The sequence below is a fragment of the Falco punctatus genome (assembly GCF_963210335.1).
Source record: "Falco punctatus genome assembly, chromosome: 6".
NCBI lineage: Eukaryota > Metazoa > Chordata > Aves > Falconiformes > Falconidae > Falco > Falco punctatus.
In genome coordinates this window covers 48,059,976-48,081,905 of record NC_137585.1, presented here as the reverse complement: position 1 = coordinate 48,081,905, position 21,930 = coordinate 48,059,976, and the positions used below count along the sequence as shown (strand labels likewise).

At 37.7% G+C, this 21,930-nt stretch overlaps 1 protein-coding gene across 4 annotated transcripts in view; it reads right to left on the bottom strand.

The window, feature by feature from the left end:
- The window catches only part of DOCK4 (dedicator of cytokinesis 4), a 254,109-nt gene that overhangs the window by 135,935 nt on the left and 96,244 nt on the right, over window positions 1-21,930 (bottom strand). For all 4 annotated transcript variants that reach the window (XM_080394179.1, XM_080394177.1, XM_080394180.1 and 1 more), the window contains exons 6-8: window positions 19,279-19,427; window positions 17,813-17,897; window positions 15,932-16,083 (exon numbers count right to left, since the gene is read on the bottom strand). In XM_080394179.1, the coding sequence (XP_080250305.1) occupies window positions 15,932-16,083; window positions 17,813-17,897; window positions 19,279-19,427 (386 nt within the window). The remainder of the gene's footprint in view (window positions 1-15,931; window positions 16,084-17,812; window positions 17,898-19,278; window positions 19,428-21,930) is intronic.

The window sequence follows — 21,930 nt, the reverse complement described above, 5'->3', positions numbered from 1 at the left end:
CACAAGGAAAACCAAACAAGGAATTCACTCACTGCTTCCCATGGGCAGGCAGGTGTTCAGCCATCTCCAGGACACCAGGGCTCCATCATGCCTCACAGTTACTTGAGAAGGCAAAACACCGTAACTCACTCCTTCTTCCCCCAGCTTTATATGGCTGAGCATGACATCATACAGTATGGAATATCCCTTTGGACAGTTGGGGTCAGCTGTCTTGGCTGTGTCCCCTTCCAGCTTCTCGTGCACCCCCAGCCTACCCACTGGTGGGGTGGGATGAGGAGCAGAAAAGGCGAGTGTGTAAACATTGCCAGGCAATAACTAAAACATTCCTAAATTAGCAACACTGTTTCCAGCACAAATCCAAAACTTAGCTCCACCCTAGCTACTGCAAAGAAAACTAAATTTACCCCAGCCAAAACCAGCACACAAAAAAAGCATTACCAAGCCATCTAGAACCTCTTAAAGCCAGGACGAACACTTTTGATCACCTGGCAATGAAGTGCAATACAAATCTGTAGAAAAGGCATTTATTACAGAAACTACTGCAAGGCCAAATTATTTGGCAGGAGAATAAAGCTGTGCCAGACATTCCTTTCATACACATTCTTTCCACTATGTGAATCATATCTGCTTATTACTATTGTTGTTGATGAGTATGGAAAAGTGAGCTACCAAAAAAATTACTTATTTGTGAGGAATAAATAAAATACATTTTTGCTACCAATATCCAAAAGCTAAAAAAATATAAATATTAATAGGTACAAAGGAAAAAGTGGACAGACCTACAGAAATCTTTGTAAGATACCAACCTTTCTAAATCCAGAACAGTTTTCGGGTCAAAACCAGATTCAGGGTAAAAAAACCCGAACAAACCAACATCTTCTCACAATGTAAAGTATGTACCCTGAATACTCATGGGGTAACAAAGAGGCTCAAGTTCCAATGTTTGATTATTGTATCTTGAGTACTTCATAGGCCAAGGCTGTTAGTTACAGTGAGTGTGTCTTCGCTTTCAGAACTGTTATGCTTTGTAAAACAAATGAAAACATAATTAATAGGGCACGCTGACTGACTGGGCCACACCTTTAGTGTTTTGACCTTTGCTGTGGTGTTGCTCCACAGCAGGCAGCTCAAGTCAGTATTCTCAAGCAAAAAGTATTATTCCCTTGAAGCACATCTTTCACATTTCCAGTCTGACTGGGACCAAGACTCAACTCTTTTGCAATCACCTCTGACAACTCCAGCTCCAGAATTTCTCCTCACCTAGGATCCAAGCAGAGGAGAAGCCCTATGATTTTTACTACTTCACTACTCCTGCCAAGAAAAGGCTGACTAATTATATACATCCTGACTATATTCCTGCACATAGGAATCTTTCTGCTCACAATGAATAACTGGAAAAAATGAGGCACATTTTCTGAAGAGAAGCTTTTAAAGTTTCTGAAACTTCAGGCTTCTCTTTTAAGCTATTTTTTATAACCCTGTATTTACTTGCAGTTACAATCACACCAAATACATTCTTGTCCACAAGGGCAAATTACCATGTACCTTAAAGCCAACAGTGAAATGATTAAGCCTGCTTATATACTGAGTGTGTATGTATATTTATCTCAATACAAAGGATGACGTTTTTTTTAAAAAAATTAGCTACTATATTCACAAACGTACATACCAAGTTACCCATCTAAAGAGGGGTTTTTTTTTATTCTAAATGCATAAAGGACTGTTAACAGAGCAGTGGCTGCTCTGTTGCCAAAGTGATCTGTGCATTGCCTTTGAGGTGTTTCAACTCTCCTGCTAAAATCAGGATTACCTCCTGAACGGGCAGGAAGTAAATAAAATCAGGCTGGTTCTGTTTTATCTTGTTTCGGAGAAGGGACAAAACAGAGTAATAAGTGACTAATTAAAAGGGTCTGCTAGCCAGAAAATCCAAGATGCTTTAATCTCTTCTGTATCTATGAGATGTGCGTATATATATATATATACACACACGAACACACACACACACTGATTTTGTGGAATTTGCTGTGGCACAAGTTTTAATACCATGCTAGATGAGATATTTTTGTGCAGACCACGCAGGAAGCTGAAAATAACACTGAGATACCCTGTGCTGTAATCCAGTAAAAGTGCAGATTATGCTTTTGTGGAAATACTATAAAGGAAAAGTAGCCCTGAGCTAGTTCATTGCTTCCGATTCCCACAGGCTGCTCGTCCACCAGAAACCCTGCTACCTGCATTAGCTCAAATCCCTGTCCTGCATAGCAGGCACATTCATATGGAGACCACGGATAATGTGGAGGTACCCAAGTAATAATTTCCAAGGAACAGTATTAATGCAGTGAAGGTTATGCATATGAAAAAATATATTAAGGGGAAAAGGCAGAGTAGCCTATCAACTAATGACAGATTAAAAATTATGAGAAGCACCTAGGTTGCATGTAGCATATGGTATGGCATTGTACTGAGCACACTTTCATGTACATAATTTTTTTCTTCACAAAAATTCTGTGTTGTTGAAAAACTGCAAAGTCCAGTCTGAACTCTGCCTCTCTAGTCAGTTTTCACTTGTCCCAGAAATTCTGTGCTCAGGCAACTTTGTCTGAGATACGGTTAAAACATATCCTTAAACAACTGAAGAAAAACGCACACTTTTTTTCCTCAGGATGATGTTCATTCTCATAGATCACGGTAGAAACAAACCCTCTCTCCTTATGCAGCATTATTTAATAATAAAACCTCTGAATTTCTATGACATTCAGAAATACAAAACCTCAATATTGAACAATGAGATATTGTACTACTAAAGCAGAAAATCTGAATATCAACTCATGTGTGTGCATGTACGGACATATATATAAATTCTTTATCCCTCTCTCTCTCTCCAGCTTTTATATTTGAAATCCATTGCACCATCAAAAATGATTTCCAGATCTGGTTTTAAAGTGCCCTCCAAACTATTTCCAAACCTATTTTGCTCTCTTCTTTGATGTTAAAATAATCAAGTGTCTGGAAAGAACATGGAAAGAAATAGTCACACACATCATATACAATAAAAAAAGCCCAAAGTAACATTTCTAGCAGGAAATTACTTGTATGATAAGCATGCTACAAAAAGAACCATCAAGAAGTTGAAATTAATTAGCAGGTGGTTCTGAACTGAAACTTCTTGACTAACTTGATAAAACTTCTATGATGACATAACTGGCCTGGTAGACGAGGCGAGAGCAGTGGATAGTATCTACCTGGACTTCAGTAAGGCCTCTGACACTATGTCCCATAAGATCCTCCAAAACAAACTGTTGATATATGGGCTGGATGAGCAGATAGCAAGGTGGCTTGAAAACTGGCTGAATGGCCAGAATGGTGCTGAACGATGTGGATGATGTGGCACAGCGTACTATCAGCAAGTTTGCTGATAACACTAAACTGGGTTGGGCTGCCATCCAGAGGGATCTCAGCAGGCTGGAGAAATGGGCTGACAGGAACCTCCTGAGGTTCAGCCAGGGGAAGTGAAAAGCCCAGCACCTGGGGAGGAATGATCCCAGGCATCGGTATATACTGGAGGCTACTCAGCTGGAAAGCAGCTTGGCAAAAAAGGATCTGAGGGTCCTGGTGAACACCAAGTTGAACATGAGCCAGTAATGTGGCAAAAAATATGGCAAAAGAGACAATGGCATCCTGAGTTGCATTAGACAACTTATTGCCAGCAGGTTCAGGGAGGTGATCCTTATGCCTTCTACTCAGCACTGGTTACACCACACCTGGAGTACTGCGTACCGATGTGGGCTCCCCAGTACAAGGGAACCATGAAGAAGTGTCCAAAAAGGGCCATGAAGACGTTTAAGGGACTGTAGAGAAAGGCTGAGAGAGCTGGGACTGTTTAGCCTGGAGAAGGCTCAGAAGGGACCTTATTAGTGTACATAAATATCTGAAGGGTACAAAAAGGACAGTGCCAGGCCCTTTTCAGTGGTGCCCAGTGACAGTACAAGAGGCAGTAAACACAAACTGAAGCACAGGAAGCTCCCTCTGAGCATCAGGAAACAATTTCTTTACTGTGAGACTGTCAGAGCACTGGCACAGGGTACCCAAGGAGGTTGTGGAGTCTCCATCCTTGGAGACATTTGAAAGCCATCTGGGCATGGTTCTGGGCGACCAGCTCTAGGGGTGTTAGATCAGAAGAGTTCTGGAGTTCCCTTCCAACCCCAACCGTGCTGGGCTTTTCTGATTATGTGTAAGTACCACACAAAGGCCGCATGGATAGATAGCTGGGTCATTTGGATCTTTAGAGAAATGAGGTTCTTTACACATTCTTCTTCATCTTCTATCTGTGAGTTAATAACTGCCAGGCTACAACACTTTATCACTTGGCTTTACTTGCCCTGAAGTTCCAAATGACTGGTTAATTAACAATTAATAATTAACGAACTGTTCTTCACAACAACATGCAACATTTTCATTAGCTAGAGGGCCATCCACACAGGATTTCTCTTCTGTATTTTTTTTAATAACTTCTGTAGAAGTTTATTAACTTCTGTAACTGAGTACACACCCTACAGCTTCACAAATATATTCTCCATCTCCAGGTTCAACTTTGTTCAGAAGCAACAAAGAATTTAACTGTTCAAGTCTCCTGCATTTAGAGTGGTGATATCTGGAGCAGTAGATATTGAAACTCAAGTGTAAGCCACTTACATGGTTGAAGTAATATTGAATCTTTGAGCTCTTGCTCAAGAGAGGCCACAGCGATACCTTTGAAGACAGACATCTTGGGCTCTCAGTAGTGAGCGTTCCAGGTAATGGAAATGTATTACCAGCTTGATTCAAAAGGTATCCAAGTCCTTCCTTGCTGTTGTTCTAACTGTTAATAATTAACAACAGCCTGCTGTGTAAACTTTAGTTAGAGGGATGATTAAAAGTTAGGTCGTTTGAGCTGTGCTAGAACAGAGCAGATCTCAGGTTTGAAGATGCTGATGGAGGTAGCAAAAAATGACTTAAAACATTCTCTTATTATACCAAATCCTTTAACATTTTCATAGAATAAGGAGGAGAGGAGTATGTGTTTCTCAGAGGGAGAAACACTGACGTTATGGCTTTTTTCTGAAAAAAACTAACAAAACAAAACCAAAAAAAACCCACTAAAACAAAAAAAACCCACCCAAAACAAAATAAACTGAAAAGGTAACTTAGAACACAGAGTAGTAAATATCTTAACCAACAAAATGTGTATTTCAGCTTTTGGCAAGTGATTTAACTGATTTAAAGTAATAGCAGAACTGAAAGAAGAAAGGCATAAAAAGACTGATGCTGTGTGTGAATGTCACCAAAAAGGTGAGGTTAAGAGCACAGCAAAGGAAGGGTAATCTTCTCATTTTTTGATACGGTCTGGAGTTTACACTAACATTAAGCATATAATCAAAAACTCACAAAATAGAAAATGCAGTTCATTTCCACTGGCCTTGGATAAACAGCCTATTCCTCTTTGTGCTGCTTAAGAATCCGTGCTCATTTGAGGGCAATTTGATAGTTACAAACAAGGTTATTCAAGGTGATAGGAAAAGGAGGATTAGCATGCCAACTTATCTCTGCTCCTCACACAGATGGGGCCAGAGCCATCAATCTTTTGTGATAAGACATTCATATCATATTGACACAGACACGAAGTATGTATCAATAAAAGAGAAATCTTACTGCACTCCATCTTTCTGAAGTGCTGCTTTAAATTGTCCTATTAATAGCACTGCTATTTGGAAAAAATAACAACATTAAGAAAATGGTTTAGAAAACACACTGCTACCCAAGAACTGTCTGTTACACTGCAGATTTCAGAATAATAATTTCTACAGCAGTATGCTGGCATAACACAGAGGCACAAACCCTACATAAATGTAAAGGTCAGTAAAGTAATTGTGACTTTGGGCAGGAAATCATGCAGTGTTCTTATGCATACTCATCAATGCCAAGAAGAGGGTCCACAGTCTGAATTGAACAAATGTAGACAGCGGGCTTAATACCCTCCATTCCCTTTTTCGTAACACAGTGGCCAGTGGTGATGGTGTTTTCAAAATTCTCTTAAAAAAAAAATAACAGGCAAGATCTCTCGATAGCTATAAATATAAACTTACAGTACCTACAATAGAAAGGTAGGTATTTACAGTCACCTGATAAACATTTTCTTTCAGGTTTGGATTTTTTTTGTTTTCTGTTTTTTAACAGTAGGATATTGTTGTGGCAAGAATAAAGGTAACAGAATCTCAGTGAATAATGCACATTGGAAAACAGCTAAGCTGTTACTTTGTCCCTTGCAACTCATTAAACTGATTCTATTAAAAGCTAATAAGTGAGATCCTTCCAGGATCTGATAGGAAAAAAAAAAAAAAAAATCTATCTATTTTTGATTAAAGGATTGGTGTTCTTATAGCTGCAGTGTAAGTGGGCCCTGTGGCTACACTAAGGTCATCACTACTGGAATAAACTGCTGTATTGGGTAAATGATATGAACATGCAGGGGGGAAAAGCACATGCTATCATCAGTACTTGTGCTTTTATTTCTCTGAAAATCTGCCCCTACAAAACCCGCAACTGCGTAATCTTTTGGAAGTACATAGTACTGGCTTTGTAAGTGTGATCTATCTGAGGGAAAAAAGGTTCATTTCATTAATTTTTGTTCTGGTAAGAGGAAATATTCCCAAAGCAAATGATCACTACACTCTTCAGTACTCTAAATACTGGGAATCTAACCATCTTCATATTTCAACTTTACAGAACAGAAGCTACTGATAATTTCTTAGTAATAGAAGAAACCCAAAAAAACTTCACAAATCTCATAAGTGACCACACATTACAGTAGATCTATAAAGCAGCTAATAAAGAGCATCAGAACACAGGATTGTTGCACTCTGCTGAAACATTAAAAATACATTCCCAGTCTTCCTTTGGAGCTCCAACAATGTATTATCTATTACTTAAATTTTAAAGTAAAAAAAAATTATCCAAGTACAGCTGAGTTACTCCATGTTTTACAGGATTTTTTTCCTCATTCAAACCATGATCCTGTATTATTCAACTTACATAACTATTTTATCATCTACATGACTCTCTTACTTCGAATCAGGTGCTGGCTTCTGAACAAAATCTTCTGATCATCTCTGCACTTTGATTCACAACGCAGAACAGCCCAAGCTAGTCAACTGGATTTCTTCTACGTAAAACTGAACTGGAATGTAAAATCCTTAAAACATTTACACATGTTAACATTGGGCTTAGCATGAACCGCTGCTCTACAGATTCACTCCTACTGGCTGTCATTATTTGCTGAAGTAGACAGCAGTCTGAGACTTTCAACCTGTTCATATTGTTCTAAGAACATTAGATGATACAAAAAAAAAAAATCAAAGCTCAGTACTAAATTGCTAAGTCCTTCCGATCTTGCTTTTCTCAAATGTTTGTTGAGCATGCCAGGTTCAAGGAACAGACTTCATAAAAGCATTTCTTAAGAACACTAATTAACTACCATCTGGATTCTCAATAGATCTAGACAGAGTATGTTTGAGATTAAATACTTCAGAAACAGTCTAAGATGCTGTACAACTCTAAGTAGCCAGTAAAAGCTCAGCAGTGGCCAGGAAAACAAGACTGAAGTGAAAGACAAAAAAGCCTCAAGAAAAGATGTGATCATGAACCTCTTATTTTCCAAATACAGTAACAACACTACTTTACAACTGTGTATGCTAAAAATTTTGCCTTAGAATTCTAACAGTGTGATCGGTTCTACAAATTAAATTGTTATCAAAATAGCTTTTTACTTCCTTAAAGAACAAAAAATTGAATACAAAACCAGGGCTTGTGACCTTAACAGAAATGAAAGAGGAGGAGGAATGTAAGGTTACAAGATGTAGTAATGCATAAAATAAGAATTTTACTAGGACAAGCCATATGGCTGTACCATGTTAAAAGCAGTGCCATTCATACACTTGCTCTCTCCCATTCAGGGGCTGTTACTGTTCTAGGAAAGAAAACTGCAAAACAGCAAGAAGGGAAGGCAAATGGAACAAGATACAAGAACACACCAGGGAAAACTCCAAGAATCACCAGGGGCTGACTTCAGCTGTTTATTGTTAATTTAAGTGATGACAAAAATTATTCCTAGCAGCTAGTTTAGCTAGAAAATATGGATATATACATATGCATGAACAGTCAAGTGAAATTGGTATGCACCAATTAAGTAGAAAATTAATGACTGGCAACTGCAGTCCTAATGCATCAAGTGCATAAGCATGTCATTACTGAGATTTACTCACTCCAGTTAAATAGTTTTCTTGCTTTCATACAAGTAGAATATTCACATCCAAAAGAAGCCTTTTAAAGTGTGAAGACACACATTAGACAATTGTATCAATAAAGAAAGAGTCTGCAAAGTAATATTTATTACTACTGTTTATTAATAACAACAATAAAGGTATAAATAAACCTGTATTTTGTTATTACATCTAACTTAACACAACAGAACTGAAGTTACTGTGGAAACCGACACAATTAGAAACAGTTATTTTTAAGAGCAATTTCGAGCTACACTTAAAGCCTGGACTAAAGTACAGCCCCATACTGCTCCAACCAAATGGCACGTGATTGCAAAAGTATATTCATCCCTAGCTTGCTAAAGTTGACAGAAAAAATCTCTGTTGCACAAAGCGGGTACTAATCACACTACACCAGGTGCAAGTGATGCATCACAGCTGTTAACGAATCTAGAAAAGTTTTTAGTACGGGAGACTGAAGGTCAAAAAGAATCCCAAGCATCACAATGATTTTTTTGTCACTATCTGATATCAGTTTTCTCCTCTGGGTAAGTCACTAATTCATTTCAACATCACACTTTCACATCTCACCTGAAAAATATATTATTTAATTCTTAGTACATGTTGGGAAAATTATGAGCATTTATCCACGCTTTTAAGATGAAAAGTTGTTTAACTGTAAATAATAATAGTTGTAAACTTACCTAATTTTCCTTTTATTAAAGCACACATTATCAAACCATGATAATGGGTTTATTTGTTTTATTGCTTTAATTTACACCTCTTATTTTAAAAGGTGTTATCCTAGAAATGCACCAGTAAGTCACACAATGACAGTACCAATTTATATGTTAAATTAGAAGACTATTCTTAAACATGTACACTGCTTACCACAACATAACAGACACACAGACCATGCTTTCTCTTCTAACAAAAGAATTTCAATATCTACTGAAGAAACAATAGTAAAATTGTACATACATATATAACTTATTTTTGATCCATCTACTCTAAATCCTTTGCAAATATTTGAAGAGCAAATTCAGAGTTGTTTTCCATAAGGATTCCACCCTGAGTGGCTAATGTCAGGAAGTCAGATAACTAATATTGAGTATCTATATCCTTTACGAATTCAGCATCAACTTTTTCTGAACTTGAAGGCCCAAAGTTCATTGAGATCTAAAGTACTGAAACAGAATCCAAAAAAGAAACAGGATAGATTCAGTTCAAAATTACCTCAGGATATGCTGAGCAGCTCTTTAATCAATACAGTCTATGGATTTTAAAGAGCTATCCAACATGCCCTAAAGAAAACACAGACATTTCATCAGCTGAATAGCTTTCTAGGTTTCACTGACTATAACTAGGTCTCTGTAGACTGTGACAGGAGCCTAGAGATGCAATTTACACAAAGGTCTTAAGCTTAGATGTCTTTGGAGCTGGATTCCAATCCTGAAGTCCATTTATTCATCATGAAACCTTCTAAAATTAACAAAAAGGAAATGCTAAGCATTGGCATATGTCTTAACTTTGGCATCTTACTCGTAATTACAGAAAAATACCTCCACCTACTCATGCAGAGCCTGATGGCATAGTCGTCCCCCACCCACCACCACCCTGAAGACATACATGCATGTTCTTTCAGGACAGATTCTTTTTTAATGAAGCACAACTAATCAGAGAAACAAAAGGTGATGAAGAGGAACCAATGATAAATTTAAATATGAAGCATGCTGTGACCACTCTGGATTTTTAATTATTTTTTTTTTTTTTAATAAGAGAAACAAGATCATAGTGTAGGCGAAGAACAGATTTATATTAATGGGTTCATTTTTTCTTTAAGAAAAAGAGTGCCATGTTCAGTTTCTTGCTCTGCCTTTGAATATTCAAACTTACATTTCCTATCTTCCAGAAGTCTGGACTGTCTCTTAAGCCACGGCAATCATCATTAAGATATTGTATAAAGCGTAAAGGGAATTACAATTATTACTATTGTCCTCTTCCTTCTCTGGTTGTCTTTACAAAGACAAACAGTGTCTAACATTGCATCCTGTTAGAATCAGCCCTATCCAGAATACTTACTGACCTTAGATCCTGTGGCAAAACACAAGGCTCATGAGAATTAGAGAAAAGTTGTGTGCCAAAACTCAGGATCGTGGCTTTCAATTTGATATCTAATTTCTTTCTACTGTATACACCTATATGCTTTTAATCTGTTCTTAGCATGTAATGATGTCATGTTTTCTTATGAGACACTCAATTCTAGTCCCAGGTCAAACAGAAGAACTGTTAACACACTGTGCTTTCTGCTTATAACTTGCTTTGTCTCAGCTGCTATGGCATGCTTTTTTTCATAGAGAATCTAACTATAGCAAAAAAACCAAAAAGTTTCATTACCTTTCATTTTTCAGTGACTAAGACTTATCTGTTCTTAATGTTGCCTGAGAAAGCTACAATTTTACAATGGTCTAAGGATGACTTTATTCTTGTGCTTTAATATATAGCTCAACTATTAAACCATACCTTTCCTATGTTACCAAGTACCTCCTTTTTTCCTTGCTTTTTCAAAGCACAGACTTTTCCACATGGTAATGTGCTATCTACATTAATAATAACTCAGATATTTTCCAAATAAAGGAAGAGAAAAATTAAACCATTTCAAAGTACCTGACATTAGCTGATTAGAAAAAAATCACTAATTGCAAATTTACCAACTCACTATCTTAAAATGAAATTGTTTTATGCATTTTAGTAAAAATTACATCCTCTTATCACTAATGTATAAATACTCCAAATTTTATGAAAACATTCTGTAAAAACTCTGTAGCAATATATAGATTCATACTATTTCTGCTTTTTCTTGCACTAGTCTGGAGCTGGACTAGGAGGGAGCTACTATACTCAAGCTTCCTAAAGCCTTGCTATTCGTTTTTGTAGATACTTGCCCCACTTCAATACCTACAATTGCAATTCAGTTGAACTGGAACAGATGTTTCTGTTCAAACAGCTGAATATATGAAACAGGTAACATAAAACATAAAAAGATATGCAATCAATTAAAAAAATTAATCAGATAATGTTGGTTCTAGTCCTCCAACAATTTTTTAAAGCTATTCCAATTGCATAAACTTGAGGTTACAAAAAAATCAAATAGGGTTCTTACATTTGCAGGTCTACCTGCCAAGAAGCTAAGTTAGTCTTAAGAAAAATATCAGAACAGAAATTCTATCATTAAATGTCAATTCTGCTATTTTTACTCTCTCCAAATGAACTCTTTAAGGGCTACAGAGATCACTCACTTTATGCCAATTTCTATCAGATGGACAATGAACACTGTATTAGAATCCACAAAGGCACATTTTGGAGCAATTGTACCTGTGAGCTTCTACTCAATGTTACGCATTGAAATGGTCTCATTAAAACAAGCAGGATTACCCACCCGAAGCAAGTTTGGTACACATACACTGCTTCCAAAACCAAAACTTGAGGTAAAAAGCAACCAAGTCCAAAGAAACCAAACTAAAAAATTCTAATACTGTCAGTAACAAATTGAAGAAATAAAATTTAAATCATATATATTCATATACTTCTACTCTTAATCAAAGATTTTCTGTTTCAGGAAATAAACTTAAGGAATTATACATGATAATGTAACTGTGCTATTAGCAAGTTTCATCTATTATTTTCATAGCATTTTTCTACTGGACCACAAGACAAGTGACACAGCTAGGTTGTGACAGACCTTAAGCTTGCTACACACAGCTTTTGACCTGCACTTTTATCAGAAGTGAGCAAAAGTGTCTGCATATCCAGGCTCCACAAATCTCTTACTGCCAGCAGGCTTTGGTGTCATTGCAGAGTGTGAAGCGCATTACCTGAGAAGCACAGAAACTGTCTCTTCTCATACATCATCTTTGTGAGGGAGGCTGTTTCATGCATGCATCAGCCAGGGCCTAAAGACTTCTGAAATACCCCATCCATTTGTACCGAATACACGTTATACATGACACCATACTGTTGTGCAACAACAAACCCAGCTAGCTTAGTCACTTCCAGGTCTAGTCAAGAAAGACCATCTAAATCTCCAACTTGGACACTTCTGCACTCCAGAGTTCATTCTGCAATTCAGATATAACTTGTATTTCATCTGTTCTTGTAAAATCCCTTCCGCTGCAGCTTTTTCAAACACGTTGAGAGGTAAATGTTTCTTGTGAGGGTTTTTTGTTGTGGTTTTGTTGTTGTGGGGTGTACATTTGTTTGTTTTGCAGATGGTTGCAAACTACCTTCACAAAGTTCATCTTGTCATTCCCCCCATACCCTACAATACAGTTTGGATTCAATGCAACACACTTCACTTCTTCAAGGTTTTCCAGAAATGGGATGAGGAAGTTCACACATAGTAAAGCAGCTGCAAACAGACACTGGAGGCAGGAATCAATATCTAAAGGTCAGATAAAGGCAAGCATGTGACAAACGGCTCTAGAATTTGTGCTCTCATGTGAACATGAAATCCAATCCGTTTGCTTTCACACCATCACTACTGCCATAACCTTGTTTACAGCAATCCATAACACCCCAATTTTTTTTCTGTCAAGATCTGAAGCTCCCTTGTAAAACTGTCACCTGCTGTGGCATTCACTGGAGTGAACAAAAAAGATATGCCCTGATGCACGTTTAATCCTCAGAAACAACAGTAAACTGCATTTCAGTGACTAAGGTCTGAAGTGCAAGCCAGAATGAATTGTCAGTATTTAGCAGCTAACACTGTAACAACAGTTTTTTATATATGATTTCATTAACAACAAATATCAATTTACTCAGTGTCATATTCCTTCAAAGTGCTGGTTATTTATCTTGCCTAACTAAAAGGTACAGACATAAATCTGTCAAACTCAGGAGTTTGTGGAACCACATGGACTTTGGTCTATTGCTGTATGTACAACAACAACTAGTACACTCAAAATGCATAGAAAGCCATGACTGTAACACTTTTAACCCTATTAACAGACTTAGAGGAGCAGCTTATATTTAATGTATTTCTGAGCTGTCTTATCTAAGCAGTTTTTTGTTTTGAAGAACAGCCTTTCATTTCTCTGGCGGTCAGTTTTAAAGCAGATGGTTTTTGTTGCCTCCAGAACACGTTTCCTTCTCTCACGAGGAGAGCAGAGAAAAATACAGTGGCCAAAAAACAGCAGCAAATGAAGAATAGGAGCCTTCTGAGCAGAAGGTGATCTCCTATTGCATTGGGTTTGCCTGACAAGGCATTGATAGCAGGGGGCCTACAGGTGGCTTCTGTGAGAAGCCGCCAGAAGCTTTCCCATGTCCAATGGAGCCCATGCCAGCCGGCTCCAAGACGTACCCATCGCTGGTCAAGGCTGAGCCCATCGGTGACACTGGTAGCGCCTCTGGGATAACATATATAAGAAGGAGGCAAAAAGCCTGCAGTGCAACAGCAGCTGGGAGACAGGAGTGAGGCTGTGTGAGCGGAGCGTCCCTGCAGCCCCCCAGGCCGGTGCAGACGGAGGGGCAGGGGGGGCTCCAGGCCCGGAGCAGAGGTTCCCCGGCAGCCCCTGGGGAAGCCCCTGGTGAGGCAGGCTGTGCCCCTCAGCCCATGGAGGGTAACGGTGGGGCAGATCCCCACCTGCAGCCCCTGGGGACCCCACGCTGCAGCAGGGCAGAGCATGAGAAGCCTCCCCCTGAGGAGGAAGGAGCAGCAGAGACAAAGTGTGATGAACTGAGCGCAGCCCCCAGGCCCTGTCCCCCTGTGCTGCTGGAGGGGAAGAGGCAGAGAAATCAGGAGTGAAGCTGAGCCTGCGAAGAAGGGAGGGGCTGGAGGAAGGCATTTTTAAGCTTTGGTTTTATTTCTCATTATCCTACTCTGATCTGACTGGTAACAAATTAAATTTATTTTCCCCAAGTTGAGTTTGTTTTGCCTGCCCATGATGGTAACAGGTGGGTGATCTCCGTGTCCTTATCTTGACCCATGAGCCTTCTGTTACATTTTCCTCCCCTGTCCAGCTGAATAGGGGAGGGACAAAGCAGCTTTGATGGGCACTGGGCATCCAGCCAGGGTCGACCTACCACCTGCATCACCACTGCACAGGCATTTAATTGTTCAATCTTCCTGACACGTTCCTCAAACAATTTACAAGGCTCTTGCAAGAACTCTGCTCTCCTCCTGTGCTCATATTTATTAACTGCATACTGGTCCCAATATTCTTCACTCCCATGTTCTCTCTCTCATCCAGAAATGTGCTAGAACTAACTATTGAATATTTTAAAATTCAAGGGTTATCAGGGGTCTCACAGAATTTAAGCTCTAGGAAACAGAAAAAGAATGGTTTCAGGATCAGCTGCCAGCTGAAAAAAAAAAAAGAGGCCAAAAGAAACCCAAAGTTGATGTGAGATTGAGTTTGACTTTTACCGAAGAACTGGCATTTCCTCATTGAAGTCCAGGTTCCTTTTATAAAAAAGACTCTTAATTCACTAATTCCAGTCATGTACCTAGGAGAATTTATCTCATAAATATTACAGAGCAAGCAACAGTTCTAAGTTTTGAATGTGCACTGATCAGGAGACAGTATAATAGAGATACCGAAAAATGATCTGTAGGTCACAGAACTAACATTCACTTTGTATGCATACCGGTGTATATGTTCCTAGATAAACAAAATCAACTGAAAATTGAAACAGGTAAACAGAGTAAGACAGAGAAATACACATTATTTAAACCTAAAATGATACTATTAAGTATAGAAACTGAGTTTCAAAAGGAAGCAAAAAATTATCCTGAATCAAGACTCTCTTCTGCTTGTTTCTAATGTGAAATCTCTCACCTGGATCAAAACATACAGTGTGTATTGACAAAGCTTATGTAAAGCACAACATCACAGGCTTGGGGGCAGAGTGGCTGGAAAGCTGCCTGGTGGAAAAGGACCTGGGGGTGCTGGCTGACAGCTGGCTGGACATGAGCCAGCAGGGTGCCCAGGTGGCCAAGGAGGCCAACAGCATCCTGGCTTGTATCCAAAACAGTGTGGCCAGCAGGACAGGGGAAGTGATCGTCCCCCTGTACTTGGCACTGGTGAGGCTGCACTTAGAATACTGTGTTACATTTTGGGTCCCTCACTTCAGGAGGGACATAGCGGTGCTGGAGTGTGGCCAAAAGGAGAGCAGCAAAGCTGGTGAAGGGTCTGGAGCACAGGTCTCATGAGGATCAGCTGAGGGAATTGGGGATTTTTAGTCTGGAGAGGAGGCTCATGGGGGACCCTATTGCTCTCTACAAGTATGTGAAAGGAGACTGTAGGCAGGTGGGGGTCATTCTCTTCTCCAAGATAACTAGCAACAGGACAAGAAGAAATGGCCTCAAGTTGCACCAGGGGAGGTTTAGATTGGCTATTAGGAAATATTTCCTCACCAAAAGGTTTGTCAAGCATTGGCACAGGCTGCCCAGGGAGGTGGTGGAGTCACCATCCCTAGATGTATTTAAAAGACAGGTAATGTGGTGCTTGTGGACATGGTTTAGTGGTGGACTTGGCAGTGCTAGGTTAACAGTTGGACTTGATCTTAAAGGTCTTTTCCAACCTAAATGATTCTAGGAGTCTATAAAATCAGTATTCCAGTGAAATATCATGAGGTACCTGATGGGCCGATTTTCTTTACTGTCAAAGAGCGAGAAGATTACTTCCAGTTCCTCTCCCAGATTGGAGCACATTAGACTCTTCATCTGAACAAAAAGATGGTGGCTGCTCGCTGGTACTGGTGTGTCTTTTTTTCGGTGACGATGTTCCATCTAAAAATACCACAAACAACAAGCAGGCAGTTGGAATTAACTGTAAAAATCTCAAAACAAAACGAGGTAGAAGATGTAATACTGAACTAGTTTCTTAATGAAGATTTTTAATTTTAAAAAATTTAATTCAGTACTAACTTATAAAAGCGGTGGGGTTTGGGGGCAGGGGGGTTTGCAGGGGTGTGTGTGTTGGGTTTTCTTGTTTGTTTTTTTTTTGTTTTTTTTTTGTTTTTTTTTTTTTAATTTGAGAAGGAGAATGCAAGGAAGTGACTTTCCTAGCGTTGCACTGCACCATTATCATCTCTAGGAGAAAAACAATAACTCTAGAAGTTGTACCTTTTTTGTACTCTGAAAATTCTAAGCCACTTTAAAACTTTGTGCTGGAACAATATAGTATTTCATAGCTAGTTTAAATAGTTAATGATCTGATATTCTAGCATTCAAATACACAAAAATGCCTTTGCAAAAGACTAAATACCAGTATTTTAAAATGGAAAAAAATCACATCCATATTTTATAATTGGCAGACTCTACGAAGAACATACTAAATTCTCTTGATTTGATTTCACAGTTTAATCTTCACCATTTTAACTGCCCATTAAGAGTAGGACAATCTTAAGTTGTACTATTTTTCCCTTACATTGCATAAAAAATAATTTTAAACATCAATCTTCCCAAGTGACTTAGCCCAAGATAACCTCAGTTTGAAGGCTTTTTTACCCCCTCTATTTTCCAAAGTCGACTCCATGAGTTCCATTATTAGTTTTCTGGGTTATTCTTCCTCTGTATGTTTCTTCTTATGATTAATGGTTCCTCACTGTTATTTCATCTAGTGCTTCAACAGGATTCTGTACAACTACTATGACTTTGAAACTGCCCAAAGGTATACTGATTCTAGCATGAAGAAGTTACTATTGGGTGTGACATCACAAGTAATCAACATAAGTAGCTAAAAATTATCAAAAATATATGATTTCAGCTCCACAGAAAATGGTAGCAATTATATTTTTGTTTATTCTGTATTTAAACGCAGAAGAGTTAATATAAACAAAATCTAGTTTAAATAAAACCTTAGTGTTAAACAAGTAAGGCTCAGAACTGTCTGTCTGTAACAACCGCAGTACTTGTATGAGCCAAAACCCACATAAGTTAATAGGCAAGTTTTCTTAGACCGCACTGGAGATTAAACCAGAATAAGAAATATTAGTGCTGCTTTTATTAAATCAAGATGGGCTCTTATATCCAAAGGAGAGCTCTTCTATGCAGTTTAACTGCCATTTACATTAACATATTAAAAAAGACCACTAGCTCAGTATGATTAACTGTGACGATACTTGTACCATGAGTGTTTCCATAAATCTTACCTAACAGGACTCCAGTGTCTGGTAAAACTCTAATGAAAAAGAGTCTTATAAGCTTTTTATTGCTCATTAAATTAATGTTAGTAGTCACAATTTCAGTGATATATCAGAAAATAAAACTTTTAACAAATAACATGTAAAATGAGCATGTGTGCACACAAATTTGATATCAAAGCAAAGCATCTCATACAGATGTAAAGATGACATAACTATTCAAAAGAAAACTTCCCTCATAGTAAAACTCATTACACTATGAAATGTCATTTTATTTTATCAATAAAAGTACTTTTGGTTAAGTAGAAGAAAGCTGCATTAAAACATCAGTATGTCATTTGATAGCAAAAGTACTGAGTACTATATTCACACACCAGCCTGTAGAGCTCTGTGATGCTGATCTCTTCAGGATCCACCATAGCATATTCTTTTCTTGGAACTAAATCAAGTCCCAGTTGTCTGTATGAAAAACGGAATAACAATAGGTAGTTTCGGCACCCAAAGGAAACAAATTAACTCATAGCTTCCATTTACATTTACAACAAACAATGTATATGTTAATTGGTACTCTACAGTTGGTTTAGAGTTTGTTTTAATATATTTTGGTTGAATCCACCATTCACAGATGATTGCTCCCCACTTTCCTCACTTTGTGACATTAATAGAATATATTTCCCCAAAATTTTTACATCTGTTTCACACTGTAGACAATGTGCAATTGATATTGTCCTTTGTACTATTGTGGACATCGTATAATGTCAATCACACTAGCGTCTTCAATTTGAATGACAACTGTGGAAAAGAAGATAAGGAGAATATCCATCAAATGCCAAATCATCATCTTATTTTTAATTTGGACTGGAAGGCATCAGAGCTGCCTGGCTGTATCCCCTAAACAAAATAATGAAATGAACTTGTATCAACTGGAATAAAACTTATTCTCATTACAGCAGCAAGCAATAAAGATTAAGAACACATAGGGCACCCATGCTGAACTTTTGAAAAACTTGAAAGATTAGAAAGTTTTTCAAAAATATGTTTTTAAAGAGTAGAAACTAACCACTTCAAAACCTATCAAAATTCCATTTGGTTAGCACAAAATTCTGAGCAGTTAATCATACACAGTTAATGTTAATCACAGTTGTTCCACTGTGTTACGTATTTCAGCTTTCAGATAGCAGTAGCTGCAGAAAACCCTGAAATTCAGGGAATTCTGATATTGAATGTTGCTGCATTTAGTCAGAGTTTCACTGAATAAATATAGGCTAAAGAGAAGTCTTTGAAAACAGCCCTTTTTCTCACTTTTTGGGGAAAAAAAAAAAAAAAAAAAAAAAGACAAACCAAACCACCAAAACCAAGCAAACAAAAAGGAGAATATGATTTGTGTTAGCTCTTATGAGTTATTCAGATAAAAGAAAGGCGCAGAGCATAGTAGCAAGATGCACGTTAAGAGACACCAAAGTAGGAACTGAATTGTGTGATACAAGCCAAAGAGAAAGCAATTCCAGCCAGTACAGTTTCAGTTAAGACAATAAAGCGATGTTAACTGCATCACATAGGAATCTGGCCAGGTATGTTTTAAAAAGACATAGTAGGATGTTGCAGATACTTCAATGCAATTCTTTTGTAGACAGTGCCACTATTATGTAAAATAAACAGACAGAAAAAAGTTAAATAAAGTGCCAAGTCACTTTTCACTGTTAAAACATAGTGAACAGAAAAACAATGAAGGAGAAAGTCTGTTAAAAGAAAAAAAAAATGGTAATGCCTATCTAAACTTTGTTCCTATTTCAACATTCTACACTGAGCCTCAAGCCATGGCATTATAATTAGTACTCACTCATTGCCCCAGTCCAGACGAGCAGTGATGTGTCGCTTGACATCCTTCATGCGATCATGGGTGAGATGGCCAACAAGTACCTGCCTTCGCAGGTCTAGGATTTCATTCATTATGTGCCACAGTCGGTGAAAGAGATCCCCCTCATTCCTCTGTGAGATAAAAAATGTAATTGCCTCTACATCACCTGTATAAGCTGACAATCCTAAGAAATACAGATATGGTGGGGAAATCAATAAAACTCCTTCCTTATTCCCCTGCTTAGTCTTTTTTCTCCTCATCGTCCTGCAACCATTTTACCTTGCACACAGGTATGCATATAAAATAATTTCAGAGCTTAGCACAGACCCTGTATTTGCACCACACTCACTCCAAAATTTCACTCCAATTCCTTATGTCTCATGTTAACGCAGACTAATTTTTTGATAGATATAAAAAAAACCCTCAACAACAAATTATTTCATGCCATAGCACTGTTTTATTCCAAGAGCATATTCATTCATATTCATTTTGTGCTGCTGTCTCATCCAAACTGAGTATGTGATCATGTAATTCAAGACTATTTGAAGTGTAAGTGTTTGAAAGGGCAATAGCTTTAAAGTGTTCATGTTCTTTTAACAGTTTCTTGCATGGATATAACTCTACACACTACTATCTGACCATAAATACATAGTATCGTATAGGCAGAATCTTGCCCAGACAGTTATTCTTCATGTAACTGTGAAGTAGGAGAAATTACGTGAATACAACTGCTTTTTAAACCACATCCTCCTACTCTAATTATATACCAGTTAAGGACAACAATTTCCAATAAGTTTCCTCCCAAACAGAATTTCTTTTAACTCTTCATTCACTAATTCTAGTTTTACTTGATACAAAGTTTTTCTGAGAAACTTTAGCTTGAAGAAATTATTGCAACCTCCGTTTATATGATGCATCACACAAAGTTGAAAAAACATTCCTATTCAGATTTGTTCTGCTAATTCTTGCCAAAAGACCCTAAGACCATTTCCCTTTTCTTTCTTCCTATGAACAAACAGCATAAAAACAAAGTTCAGCTACTTCTGCTGCATAAAAGCTAAAATTCACTTAGAAGCACCATTACTCTCTGTCAGTAACTTTTATGTTTCTAGGGCTCTGACAAACTGTCATTTGATCAATCTGCTATTTTTACTTCACAGTCATTCAACTTCATAAGCTTAATAAAATGGGCATTAATTTGTTTGTCCGGGCTTTTTGTCTGAAAAAAAAGCCAGTATATTTTTAACATGCAATAACAACAGCAGTGAAGAAAAAGCTGCCAAAAGAGGAACAACTTCAGTATGAACAATAGGAAGATATGAACTTTATAAGAAAACAAAAAAAATGGTCATACAAATAGCCCTTAAATTAAGAGCAAAAGACAAAAAAAGACTTTTTTATACAAATGTTTTAGCGAACTAGACTGACAGTATGTTTTCACAGTTCCTGACACCAGTGTATAAAGATTTTTGTTTCTACAGGTAAAAAACAAACCAAACACTAATTCAGGTGCACTTTTGGTTTTGGTATCTGATGAAAAGCTCTACAGAAGTAAATTATTCATGTGAATACAAGAGACATGCTAATGTTTAACACCACCATTAAGCTCAAAATAACATTTTCAGGTATCCTTTCTTTTCCAAAGCTCTAGAATTTGTCTATGAGTTGCTTGTATCTCAAACTGCTGATTGGATCTGCAAACAATTGTGCTTACATTGTAGATCTAGGTCTCTAAGGGATCATATTTTTGCTCCTTTTGTTCCAGGAGAAGCCAATATACTAATATACTTGTTAACATACAAAAAGCAATCACACTTAGATGTGCTTCAGACAGAGAAAGCTACTTCCCATTATAATCTAGGGAAATTTCAAACAAGCTTTGAAGAAACACTTTCTTGTTTCTCAAGAAGCAGTTCATACTGCTTAATTACAATTTCACTGTCAAGTGTAAAGCGATACTCTATTACTTAGAATCCAACAAATAAATACTTGATTTTGTAGGCTCTTGTATAAAAGCTTTCACTAAGCAAACTAGAAACTGCTGCAACTGCAGGTTTCAGAAAGGTCATCTGCTTCCAAAAAGCCTCTCTGAACACAACCCATACAAGAGTCTCAAAAATGTAGCAGACTATCTACTTCTGTACCATCCTGATTTGTAGAAGGTCTGCTGGCATCACTTATTGTTGTTTCTTATGTAGCAGCAGCTGCCCCTGAATCAGAAAGTAGCTAATCTTCTCACAATTAAGTTATAATTATCAAATCAACAATGAGTTAACATGAAGGGTTGGAGACTACGTAGATGGAAGTGAACAGGTTTTGACCACATTTTATGTGTGCACATGGTTGCCCAGTCCAAATCATGTTTTGGTTGTAGTGTAGTAGATTAGAAGGTCAAGTGTTAAAACTTAAGAAACTCATGATGCAAATCACAATTTTAAATGAAAGTATTTTAGTTAAACCTTTAAAGACACAACTCTACAGTCAAGAGAAAGAAAAAAGTTCAGTTGACAGAGGAAATAGAAGTAGACATGGAAAAAGGAAGTTATAGCTATTACTATGCCTTAATTATGATGTGCAAAAAAAAAGAAAAATGCAGAACAGTCAGCAAAAGCTGGACTTCAGTCAGAATAAAGA